Consider the following 13174-nt stretch of genomic DNA (forward strand, 5'->3'; position numbering starts at 1 on the left):
TTAATAAAAAAAAAAAAACGCAACGTGTTTGCTGCTGCATGCATCGCCAAACTGGAAGTAACGAATGTTTAAATTAAGGCTAGTCAATCGAAAAAAGGGGATGACTTTCGAAAATATCGGCGAAAAAAAGCAACCCCTCCCTGTAGAAAAGTGGCCAGTTTAGGGTAAAGGAATTAAATTTTTTTAGCCAATTTTTCGGTATTTGTCGTTTGAAGGATCGAGCTTCAAAATGATACCGATCTCGTGAAAATCCGTCGCCTCTGTCGAAAGTTTTAGGCTGACATACAAACATACATACATACATACATTTAAACAGACAGGTGAGATTTATATTATAATATTAGCTGACTTTGCTAAGTTTGCTGTTTGAAATACTTAAAACAAACATTTATATAATAAATATTTCTTAGCACAACAAAGTATTGAAAGAATTTTGTATTGATATTACATGTTGGGTTAGAGCTAGAATGATGTGGGGAAGGAAATTTCTATTTTCTAATTTGATTAAAGAGGAATTTTACATTAGAAGTCAAGATTAACATTAAAGTGTATGGTAACATTTAATGCTACTAAGACTAAGCTTCTTTCCTTTTATAACCACAACCTTCTCAACTACAGATTGCTATGACAAATAACATCCTACCTGAGAGACCATGCTTCAAACTCCTTAACTTCACATTTACATTCGCGCAACATGAATTAGAACAAATAAATTGAGAACATTGCCAAGTCTGCTGTAAAGAAGATGGGCTCCCTTTACCATGCTAGAAAATTACTCACACCGGAGAATATCTTATATATCTACAAAACCACCATTTACCCATGCATGGGGTATTGTCAAATCTGGGCTCTCCCTCTTAGACATGCTCACAAAAAGAGTTTCAAATCTAACAGGTACCGCATTATCAGCCATACTCCGACCTCTGTCTCATCGCTGCAGTGTTGCATCCCTGCGCCTGTTTTGCAAGTACTTATATGCTCTGATGATCTCATAGCACTTGTACCCCTTCGACACACATACTCCTGACTATGAGGTGCCTTAAATAAGTTTTTCAAACTTTTTTGTACAGGCATTTAAAATTGTGATAGCCTCTTGAAAATTCAATGTTATTGCTATACATCTTATGAGATGGCTGACCAATTTTTATGATTTCAGATAAACAGCTACAGCAGTAATTGGAATACGCTTTACTAAAGCCTGATTGTCACAGCTGGTGAATTTCAAAAATGCAATCTGGATGTGAGGACATTTTAGAAGAACGATATGCAATAAAATTCTGTTTTAAACTTGGTAAAAATTCCAAAGAAAAATATGGAATGCTTCAGACTGCTTTTGTTTTGATGTCAGTGTACAAACTGTACACACAATTATTCACAAGGAACAGAAGACGTAGATTTGTGCAAAGTATGTCCCAAGAGTGCTTAGAAGATCAGAAAGAAAGACATTGTCATGATAGCAGGGAGATGGTCAAGCTGATCAATTCAGATCCCACAGTTCTTGATGCTCTGGTGACCTGCAATGAAAACTGGATCTACTACTATGATCCAGAGACCAAGAGACAGAGTTCCCAGTGGAAGTATGCTGGCTTTCTCCAGAACAAGAAGGCCAGACGGAGCAGATCCACCCAGAAACATGATGATCCATTTTTTTTATTTATTTATTTTATTTTCGGACAGCACAGGCATGATTTACATGCACTGGGTTCCCACTGGACAGACAGTCAACAAGGAATACTATGTTGAGGTTTTAAGGGAGATAAAGAAGAGATTCTGTCAGAAGAGGTCAACACTCTTCAAATCAGATTGGTGACATTTCCACCAGGTCACTGCACCAGTCCACAACTCCATCCTTGTCATAAACTATTTGACCAAGCTGGTTCTTCACCCTTCCTATTGTCCATACCTTGCTCCCTGTGACTTTTGGTGATTCCCTAAGCTTAAGGAAAACCTTAGAGGTTGTCATTATGAGACAATTGAGGAGATGAAAGAGGTTGTGATGAGTCATTAACACGCTTACACAAGAAGACTTCCATGGGGCCCTCCAGAAGTTGTTAAAACAGTACAAGCGCATTGCAGCCGGAGGAGATTACTTTGAAGGGGACGAGAGTTCCACTTGTGTACTATCAATAAAAGTGTCCATATGAAAAAGTCTGGAAACTTATTGAAGGCGCCTTGTAACTCAACAAGCAGCAAAATTCCGCTCCCTCCACTATTGAGGTTCGTAGATGCCGGAAAGCATTCTATTCTAATAGTTTCTTCCCTCAGACTGCTAAACTTTGAAATTTCCTCCCTATTTCCTGCTTCCCTGACTGTACTGTCATAAGTTCAAATGTAATGTAAACAGACATCTTGCTGCTCAACTCCTCACAGTTTTATTGTTAGACACGATCCCAAATAGTAACCCTTACATTCAATGTGGCAATATTGTTGGAGATAAAAATGAATTAGAACTAATGTGTTCAGAAAATGACGTCAAATACAGGAAGTCCACAGTGACACATAGTGAATTAGATAATCAGATATTTCTCGTTGTCTTTTGGTCTGAATGGCATCACATGTACAGTTTGGAGTTGTTTAATTGATCAATGATTTTTTTTGTTTTCTAGGAATTAAACTGAGTCAGTCATGAGTGAGCAGAAACATTAGGGTCATTTCAAAAATAAAGACTCCTATTTAAAAAAATTTTTTTTTTAACTCAAAAAGTTGAAGAGCTACAAAGGCAGGAGTGTTAACATTAAAACAAACAATATTTTGTGCTCCAGAATTTTTTCTATGTAGTCACCATCATTCTCGATACACTTTCGCCAGGATTGACACATCTCTGCTTCTGATACACATTCATGACAGAGTTGCTTTCTTAAAATTTTACACCATCAAAATCTGCAACAGAGAGATGAAACATTCATGTCATTAATGCATAAGTTCAGTCATCATAACAATGTAATTTGGAATCCCTTCTGATCCATTTGGGCGGAAAAAAATAGGAGACATTACTTTTGGAATGCGTTTTATATCTTCCACAAATTTTTTATATAAAAAAAATAGCTGTACTTAGTGTTGCCTGATAGTTTTTTTTATTTTCATTTCTTTTTTTGCTTCTTTTTAATAGGGTTTTGAAAGTTAAATTTAATTATTACAGTATTGTTCAGTCATTAAATTATTAATTGAATTGGGATACAAAATCATCTTCGAAATCTAGTGAGCAAGCAAGGACTTCTTTGCCTCTCTACTTCCTATTTCTCACAAAAGTGATGTAAATCTATCTCTGCACTATCTCTTTTTTCATGGTTGATGCTCAACTGAACTTCAACCCCCCCCCCCCTAAAATGTTCACAAAAATATTTGTCTAGCTACAATGTTCAACAATTCACCTCATTCTCTATCTTTGCTTCTGGTAATATCAGATCAGGCTGTCTGAAGATATTGGCTTCATGAAACGAAATGCACCTAACATTGATGCTTTTTGTTTTTCTACTTCCTTTTGCAAAACTTAATTATGTTCTGCAAAAACCAAAAACAAAAACGAAAACCCACCTTTTTACCTTTTCTTTCTTCCCATTTCTATCTCCCTCACTTCCTGACTGGTTTTCTAACTCAAAATGCACCAAACATTAATACTGTAACCCTCTTCCCTCTCCCGTTGCAGAACTCATTCATGTTCTGCAGGGCAGGGAACAAAAACGATAAAATCCACTATAAAACGACCAAACCAAACACTACAGACTAGTGATTGAAAATACAAAGAGCTTGAAGAATAAAAACCTTCTACAAAATAACTGGATGCAACATGAATATTATTTCTAAAATAACTGGATTTAGCATTAAATAACCTGAAAAGGGTTGATATGTCATAAAAAAAAAACAAAACCTATCTTTGCTTGAAACTAAGCAAAAAATTCCATGGGCAAAGTTTTTTTTTTTCTTAGAATTGTTCGTCTGTGAAACACAATGCCTTGGGGCTACTTCCCAACTGACTATGTCTCTTGTAAATAAGTTGTTGTTGAGCCATCCTCTTATATAATTCAATGATATCAGATGCACCATTACTGATCATCACGGTGTTGTCTCGCTGTCAACCTAATATTCATCAACCCTTATCGTAGAGTGGCCTCCAAGACTTGATAAATGGTGCCCCCCTCCCCTCTCAAGTAAAAAAACAAATTGTTATAACACTGTTACTAATTGTGTTATGGTAATGTTTTTGTAACCTCTACAATTATTTGACAGTTTAAGTGCTTCCAATCCCCTTTCAAATTTGTAAGGGTCACAAAGTAGTTGATTCTTTTTTCTTTTTTCAACTGTTAAAACATAAAAATGGAACACTTGTTTGACAAAATGAAACGCATCTCATTTCCTAATAAAATTAATTTTAAATAAAATTTTTAAAATGTTACAGATTTGGCCGCAACCCTCTAAATGGCTAAGAGTACAAAATAAATAAGTAATTTTGTTCACATTACTAACTCTATTGCTTAGATTAGTTTTAAATTTTAATGTTTATTTTTCTTTCTTTGCTTTGAGTACCTCTGCTTCACCATAAATAGTAAAATTTACAAAAAGTTTACAAAAGTAATTAATAATTCCTTTAAAAAAATATAAACTCGTTAATGATTTGATACGCAGTGTAGACACACACGTTTCCTATTCCGATACTCCCAAAAGTTCCAATTTTTCTAATTCCCGATTTCAATCCGATTAATCGTCCCAATGCTAATTCTCACACAGGCTGATTGAGTTCAACTTGTCCTAACATGATAAAATTCGACTTTGTAAATCCGTAACTTAAAATGCAAAATGTTTGATTTTCTATCGCATTAATTTTCTTTTTAATTTCCTCCATATTTCACAGGTGTAATTTATCTGGCGTTTTGTTGCAAATGTTAGCCATGGGAATCAGTGATATTGTCAATTTTGATTTTATTGATAAACCAACAACTCAGGTGAGTCCATTTCGAAGATGTTCATTTTTGCTTCAAACTATTCATGATGAGGGTAGGGGATTTAGATGACTCTTGTTTCATCAAAAAATGACTTCTTGTCTCTTTCCCTCATATGGGTGCTACCAGATCAGGTTGTCTGAAGATATTGGCTTCCTGAGATGAAATGCACCCAACATTGATGTTTTTTGTTTATCTACTTCCTTTTTTGCAAAACTTAATTATGTTCTACAAAAACAACAGCCCCTTCCCTTTTCCATCTCCCCCATTTCTCAACTGGTTTTCTGATTTAAGACATTAATACTATAACTCTTTTTCCTCTCTCATTGCAAAACTCATACATGTTCTGCAGGGTAGGTAATAAAAACAGCAAAATTCACTACAAGACAACCAAACCAAGCACTACAAACTAGTGATTGAAGATACAAAGAGCTTGCAGACTAAAAAACCTACAAAACAGCCAAACACCATGAATAAATATTCAAAGATATAAAGAATTTGAAGCCTAAAACCTTTTTCCAAAATTACTGCATTCAGCATTAAAAAAACCTGAAAGTGGTTGAAAGACCATAAAGCATTTAGTGTCTTTTTCTTACTTTTGATTTTCTTAGTTCAAACTGATTAAATTTGTTTAGAAAAAAAAAAGATTGTTATAAAACAACACAGGATGAGTTCTTGAAGTAAACCAGTTCAGCTTTTTATGTGCGTGTGCAGTACCGTCAGGTAACATAGAAAGAGGAACCCTGTTGCTGTCTGGTCGCATCAGTCTCCTGCGATTTCCTTCTCAGCCCAATCTACTTTATTTACTATTAATTAAAAATTGAATAAAGAGAAAACTTAAACATCTAGTGGGGTACAAGTGCATTAAGTTCAGCGGAGCACATTCCATGGAAGTGCCTGCAAAACAAGCACAGGCATGCAACTCTGCAGTAATGTGGACAAGCATCTTGCTACCCAACTCCCCACTTAAGTTGCCCTCTATAAATCTGGTTTCTACCATCATAGTCGCTTTGCACTTAAGTGGCAAGATGTCCTGTTTGAAATGAACTGAAGTTAAAAACAAAAATGCAAACGTGTTCACACTTTAAATAATTTCTTCGCTAGCAGCAATGTCAATGAAACACAGCTAATTTTGAAAATATTTTATTTTGTTTATATAAATATTTAATTTTATTTATATAAATATTTATTTTTATTTATATAAATATTTAATTTTGCTTATATAAATATTTAATTCTGTTTATATAAATATTTATTTTTGTTTATATAAATATTTAATTTTGTTTATATAAATATTTAATTTTATTTACATAAATATTTATTTTTGTTTATATAAATATTTAATTTTGTTTATATAAATATTTATTTTTGTTTATATAAATATTTATTTTTGTTTATATAAATATTTAATTTTGTTTATATAAATATTTATTTTTGCTTATATAAATATTTAATTTTGTTTATATAAATATTTAATTTTGTTTATATTAATATTTAATTTTGTTTATATTAATATGTAATTCCGTTTATATAAATATTTAATTTCGTTTATATAAATATTTATTTTTATTTATATAAATATTTAATTCTGTTTATGTAAATATTTATTTTTCTGTTTTTCCATTTTAGTCAATAATAAACGCCCTGGACCAATTGAATTTTTTAGGAGCTGTTGAAAAAACAGATAAAATTCAAGTAAGCACATATTTTTTTCCTTTTTTTACTAAATTCCCAGAAATCTTTTGAAAAGTGTTGAAACTTATTTATATATTTATTTGCGGACTATTATCCTCATCTTTTTGTTTTTTCACGGCGTTTCAGCCAACTGTTCCTCTGGCCTTCGTCAGGTGGTTAACCACAACGGGATAGGAACTCCAAATCTCCTAACTGCATCCTCAACTTACTGCCTTCAATAGTTGTTGTTGTCTCACCACGTTTTGGCCAAGTAAGCTCCTGGCCGGCTTTGGGTAGGATTATCTTCAAACAATGCTCACCTGGAACCGTAGAAGCGTTGAAATTGTTTTTTGTTTTGTTTATTTTTTATTTATTTTTTTTTTTTGGACGGAATAGTTTTTAAAAGTATGTGATATTTTTGCTTATAATATTTAAAAAAATTTTAAATGTAATATAAAAAAAGAATAATTCATCTTTTATTTTGTAAAACTTTTCTTTTTTTAACCATGTACTGAATGATCAGAATACTTTGTTACTCTGAAAACTATATTTATAACTAGTTGGCAGCCCAGCATTGCTTGCTCGTACAATACGCTTAAACATGATATTTTAATTTATGCAGATTGCATATGTATTATTATAGAACCAATCCTCTATTGAATATTTTATATTATGAGGAATTATTTGCCTGGTGGACTAATTAGCAAAAAAAAAGAAGATAATGATAATGTCGTTTGTCAAATTCCATCTGTGTTTGTTTACAATATCATGTCAGCTGATATTTGGGCTTGACGATGAAAAGTCACTTCTGATTAATGTTCAGTTTTAAAATATGCAAACAAAGAAATGATTTGCAGTGATTTTAAATGATACCTCTTTTTGATCATGAATTGAACTCATTAATAAGAAAAATTTTAAATAAAATGGTGAGATACACCCAAGCTTGAACAGATGATCATTCGATCCGTAGACAAATGGTGTACCACTAAGCTATATCTCCAGATTTTAATAAAATCTGTTTTTTTTTATAAGAAATTATTTGCTAAGATTTTATCATCTCCCTTGGCCAGCATAACCTAAAATATTCCCCTGTAAAAATTCTTTTTTATCTATAAGAGAGAAACACTATTTTTAAGATCAGATTTTTTCGATATTTATCGGATGAATTTCTGTACAAAACATATCTAAGAACACTGCCAGATATATGAATTAGCTTTTTGTGAAATTTGTGAAAGATAGGATCAGCCGTTTCAGAACCTATGATGAAAAAACTCACATGTACACACACACACACACACACACACACACACACACACACACACACACACACACACACACACACACACACAGAGTGACTTATATAATAATAGAGATTTATGTAATTGAAAAATATATTTAGGTAATTCTTATTTTGGTCACATAAATTAATTCAAGCTGAAAGAACACACACTCAAGTTGGATTATTTTGTTCTCTTCATTAATGAAATTCTTCACATAAGCAGCCCTTCCTTTTTTTTTTTTTTTTTGACCAATAACGCACATAGTGAATGATGTGGCATCCAAAAACAAAAAGTCTTTTGAGAGCAAAAAAGTTGTCTCCTTTTATTCTGCTATTTTGAACTCCCAACAGCACTTAAATTTGCATAATCGCCCTCACCTCGTATCTAAATGGTTCTAGGTTTGTATGCCACTGTTTCCTCATAGCAGGCGCATGCTAACCATGGCCGCTTATTTCTCGCTGCACCATTACTGTATACTCTTACCTAAAACGTAAAAGCAATAATAGAATAAGTAATGCTGCATTCAGTTTCTTCATTTTCATTGACAGTGTCACCCACTAAGAAAGTGCCATCATTTTAATCGTACAAAATGATACAATATTTTATGCAAGTGTGCTTTAATAACTCTGCTTCTATTGTTTTCATAGAAGTAACAAAACTTTCAGATCACTCTGTACCCAGGAAGGTCTTTTCTAGTGAAAAGTTGTTGAGCATCATTCATTCATTTCAAATTAATCGGATGATTATTATTGGCGTCTGTTTTCTCAATATCTTTCTAGTTAGAATTCTTTCTCGAAAGATATCGGATACTTTCATGAAGGACCATATAAGATTACTATCATCCCTAATTGTTTTTGTGGAATGAACTGGATTTGAACTTGGCACACTCAGATTGTCAGTCTATGTCGTTAACCACTTAGCCACCGTCACTTGCCTGCTGTTGATGTTGCAACAGCGTTCACCCTGGTCAGATTAATCTGGCTTCTTCTCTGGCTTGCACCACACCCCAAACTATGGCAGCTCGTGTATGATGATCCTGAACAAAGATGCACCCGATGGCTAACAAATTACGATTCCACTGTCAGATACTAACAATCTGTGAATCAAAGAGCTTGGGCAAGTCATCTTTAAGTGTTGTTTCCTCAGTTCTTAGCTGCTCACTGATAGGATTACGTCACCAGGGCAGAGAAGTAAGGAGGTTTACATCGTAAATAATTTCTCCGTCAACGTAACAAGCTGCATACACTCAACCCATTGAATACTTTGTTGCAACATGACAAATGGAAGAGACTTCAGGTTGAAGTGTTAACGAAGAACAGCAGTTTCTAACGCGATTGATCATCAAAATTCATTGGGAAAAATTTTTAACTTCTGCATGTTTGATTCTTCAGTGCATTTTTTTTTTTGGTTGATCAACCAGATTTTTGTTTTATATTTTTCAAAAGAATGATTTTTTTTTTTTTTGTTGATCAACCAGATTTTTGTTTTATATTTTTCAAAAAAATGATTTTTTTTTGTTTTGTTGATCAACCAGATTTTTCTTTTATATTTTTCAAAAGAATGATTTTTTTTTTTTGTTGATCAACCAGATTTTTCTTTTATATTTTTCAAAAGAATGATTTTTTTTTTTGTTGATCAACCAGATTTTTCTTTTATATTTTTCAAAAAAATGATTTTTTTTTTTTTGTTTGATCAACCAGATTTTTCTTTTATATTTTTCAAAAAAATGATTTTTTTGTTTTGTTGATCAACCAGATTTTTGTTTTATATTTTTCAAAAAAATGATTTTTTTTTTTGTTGATCAACCAGATTTTTGTTTTATATTTTTCAAAAAAATGATTTTTTTTTTTTTGTTTGATCAACCAGATTTTTGTTTTATATTTTTCAAAAAAATGATTTTTTTGTTTTGTTGATCAACCAGATTTTTGTTTTATATTTTTCAAAAAAATGATTTTTTTTTTTTTTTGTTTAATCAACCAGATTTTTCTTTTATATTTTTCAAAAGAATGATTTTTTTTTTGTTGATCAACCAGATTTTTCTTTTATATTTTTCAAAAGAATGATTTTTTTTTTTGTTGATCAACCAGATTTTTGTTTTATATTTTTCAAAAGAATGATTTTTTTTTTGTTGATCAATCAGATTTTTGTTTTATATTTTTCAAAAGAATGATTTTTTTTTTTGTTGATCAACCAGATTTTTCTTTTATATTTTTCAAAAGAATGATTTTTTTTTTTGTTGATCAACCAGATTTTTGTTTTATATTTTTCAAAAGAATGATTTTTTTTTTTGTTGATCAATCAGATTTTTGTTTTATATTTTTCAAAAGAATGATTTTTTTTTTTGTTGATCAACCAGATTTTTGTTTTATATTTTCCAAAAGAATGATTTTTTTTTTGTTGATCAATCAGATTTTTCTTTTATATTTTTCAAAAGAATGATTTTTTTTTTGTTGATCAATCAGATTTTTCTTTTATATTTTTCAAAAGAATGATTTTTTTTTTTGTTGATCAATCAGATTTTTGTTTTATATTTTTCAAAAGAATGATTTTTTTTTTTGTTGATCAACCAGATTTTTGTTTTATATTTTTCAAAAGAATGATTTTTTTTTTTGTTGATCAACCAGATTTTTGTTTTATATTTTTCAAAAGAATGATTTTTTTTTTTGTTGATCAACCAGATTTTTGTTTTATATTTTTCAAAAGAATGATTTTTTTTTTTGTTGATCAACCAGATTTTTGTTTTATATTTTTCAAAAGAATGATTTTTTTTTTGTTGATCAATCAGATTTTTGTTTTATATTTTTCAAAAGAATGATTTTTTTTTTTGTTGATCAACCAGATTTTTGTTTTATATTTTTCAAAAGAATGATTTTTTTTTTGTTGATCAATCAGATTTTTCTTTTATATTTTTCAAAAGAATGATTTTTTTTTTTGTTGATCAATCAGATTTTTCTTTTATATTTTTCAAAAGAATGATTTTTTTTTTTGTTGATCAATCAGATTTTTGTTTTATATTTTTCAAAAGAATGATTTTTTTTTTGTTGATCAACCAGATTTTTGTTTTATATTTTTCAAAAGAATGATTTTTTTTTTTGTTGATCAATCAGATTTTTGTTTTATATTTTTCAAAAGAATGATTTTTTTTTTGTTGATCAATCAGATTTTTGTTTTATATTTTTCAAAAGAATGATTTTTTTTTTTGTTGATCAATCAGATTTTTGTTTTATATTTTTCAAAAGAATGATTTTTTTTTTGTTGATCAATCAGATTTTTGTTTTATATTTTTCAAAAGAATGATTTTTTTTTTGTTGATCAATCAGATTTTTGTTTTATATTTTTCAAAAGAATGATTTTTTTTTTTGTTGATCAACCAGATTTTTGTTTTATATTTTTCAAAAGAATGATTTTTTTTTTGTTGATCAACCAGATTTTTCTTTTATATTTTTCAAAAGAATGATTTTTTTTTTGTTGATCAATCAGATTTTTGTTTTATATTTTTCAAAAGAATGATTTTTTTTTTGTTGATCAATCAGATTTTTCTTTTATATTTTTCAAAAGAATGATTTTTTTTTTTGTTGATCAATCAGATTTTTGTTTTATATTTTTCAAAAGAATGATTTTTTTTTTTGTTGATCAACCAGATTTTTGTTTTATATTTTTCAAAAGAATGATTTTTTTTTTGTTGATCAACCAGATTTTTCTTTTATATTTTTCAAAAGAATGATTTTTTTTTTGTTGATCAATCAGATTTTTGTTTTATATTTTTCAAAAGAATGATTTTTTTTTTTGTTGATCAATCAGATTTTTGTTTTATATTTTTCAAAAGAATGATTTTTTTTTTTGTTGATCAACCAGATTTTTGTTTTATATTTTTCAAAAGAATGATTTTTTTTTTTGTTGATCAACCAGATTTTTCTTTTATATTTTTCAAAAGAAAGATTTTTTTTTTGTTGATCAATCAGATTTTTGTTTTATATTTTTCAAAAGAATGATTTTTTTTTTGTTGATCAATCAGATTTTTGTTTTATATTTTTCAAAAGAATGATTTTTTTTTTTGTTGATCAACCAGATTTTTGTTTTATATTTTTCAAAAGAATGATTTTTTTTTTTGTTGATCAACCAGATTTTTGTTTTATATTTTTCAAAAGAATGATTTTTTTTTTTGTTGATCAACCAGATTTTTCTTTTATATTTTTCAAAAGAATGATTTTTTTTTTGTTGATCAATCAGATTTTTGTTTTATATTTTTCAAAAGAATGATTTTTTTTTTGTTGATCAACCAGATTTTTCTTTTATATTTTTCAAAAGAATGATTTTTTTTTTTGTTGATCAACCAGATTTTTGTTTTATATTTTTCAAAAGAATGATTTTTTTTTTGTTGATCAACCAGATTTTTGTTTTATATTTTTCAAAAGAATGATTTTTTTTTTGTTGATCAATCAGATTTTTGTTTTATATTTTTCAAAAGAATGATTTTTTTTTTTGTTGATCAATCAGATTTTTGTTTTATATTTTTCAAAAGAATGATTTTTTTTTTGTTGATCAATCAGATTTTTGTTTTATATTTTTCAAAAGAATGATTTTTTTTTTGTTGATCAATCAGATTTTTGTTTTATATTTTTCAAAAGAATGATTTTTTTTTTTGTTGATCAATCAGATTTTTGTTTTATATTTTTCAAAAGAATGATTTTTTTTTTGTTGATCAATCAGATTTTTCTTTTATATTTTTCAAAAGAATGATTTTTTTTTTTGTTGATCAATCAGATTTTTGTTTTATATTTTTCAAAAGAATGATTTTTTTTTTTGTTGATCAACCAGATTTTTCTTTTATATTTTTCAAAAGAATGATTTTTTTTTTGTTGATCAACCAGATTTTTGTTTTATATTTTTCAAAAGAATGATTTTTTTTTTGTTGATCAATCAGATTTTTGTTTTATATTTTTCAAAAGAATGATTTTTTTTTTGTTGATCAACCAGATTTTTGTTTTATATTTTTCAAAAGAATGATTTTTTGTTTGTTGATCAATCAGATTTTTGTTTTATATTTTTCAAAAGAATGATTTTTTTTTTTGTTGATCAATCAGATTTTTGTTTTATATTTTTCAAAAGAATGATTTTTTTTTTTGTTGATCAACCAGATTTTTCTTTTATATTTTTCAAAAGAATGATTTTTTTTTTTGTTGATTAATCAGATTTTTGTTTTATATTTTTCAAAAGAATGATTTTTTTTTTTGTTGATCAACCAGATTTTTCTTTTATATTTTTCAAAAGAATGATTTTTTT

General features: G+C 28.7%; 1 protein-coding gene across 1 annotated transcript in view; it reads left to right on the top strand.

Moving 5' to 3' along the window:
• Positions 1-13174, top strand: part of LOC145248334 (ATP-dependent RNA helicase DHX33-like) — a 105631-nt gene that overhangs the window by 61945 nt on the left and 30512 nt on the right. Inside the window, exons 12-13 of the mRNA XM_080110244.1 lie at positions 4850-4940; positions 6567-6632. Coding sequence (XP_079966370.1) covers positions 4850-4940; positions 6567-6632 — 157 coding nt within the window. The remainder of the gene's footprint in view (positions 1-4849; positions 4941-6566; positions 6633-13174) is intronic.

This window comes from Euprymna scolopes, chromosome 26 (genome assembly GCF_053919585.1).
Source record: "Euprymna scolopes isolate OS-2025 chromosome 26, ASM5391958v1, whole genome shotgun sequence".
Lineage (NCBI taxonomy): Eukaryota > Metazoa > Mollusca > Cephalopoda > Sepiida > Sepiolidae > Euprymna > Euprymna scolopes.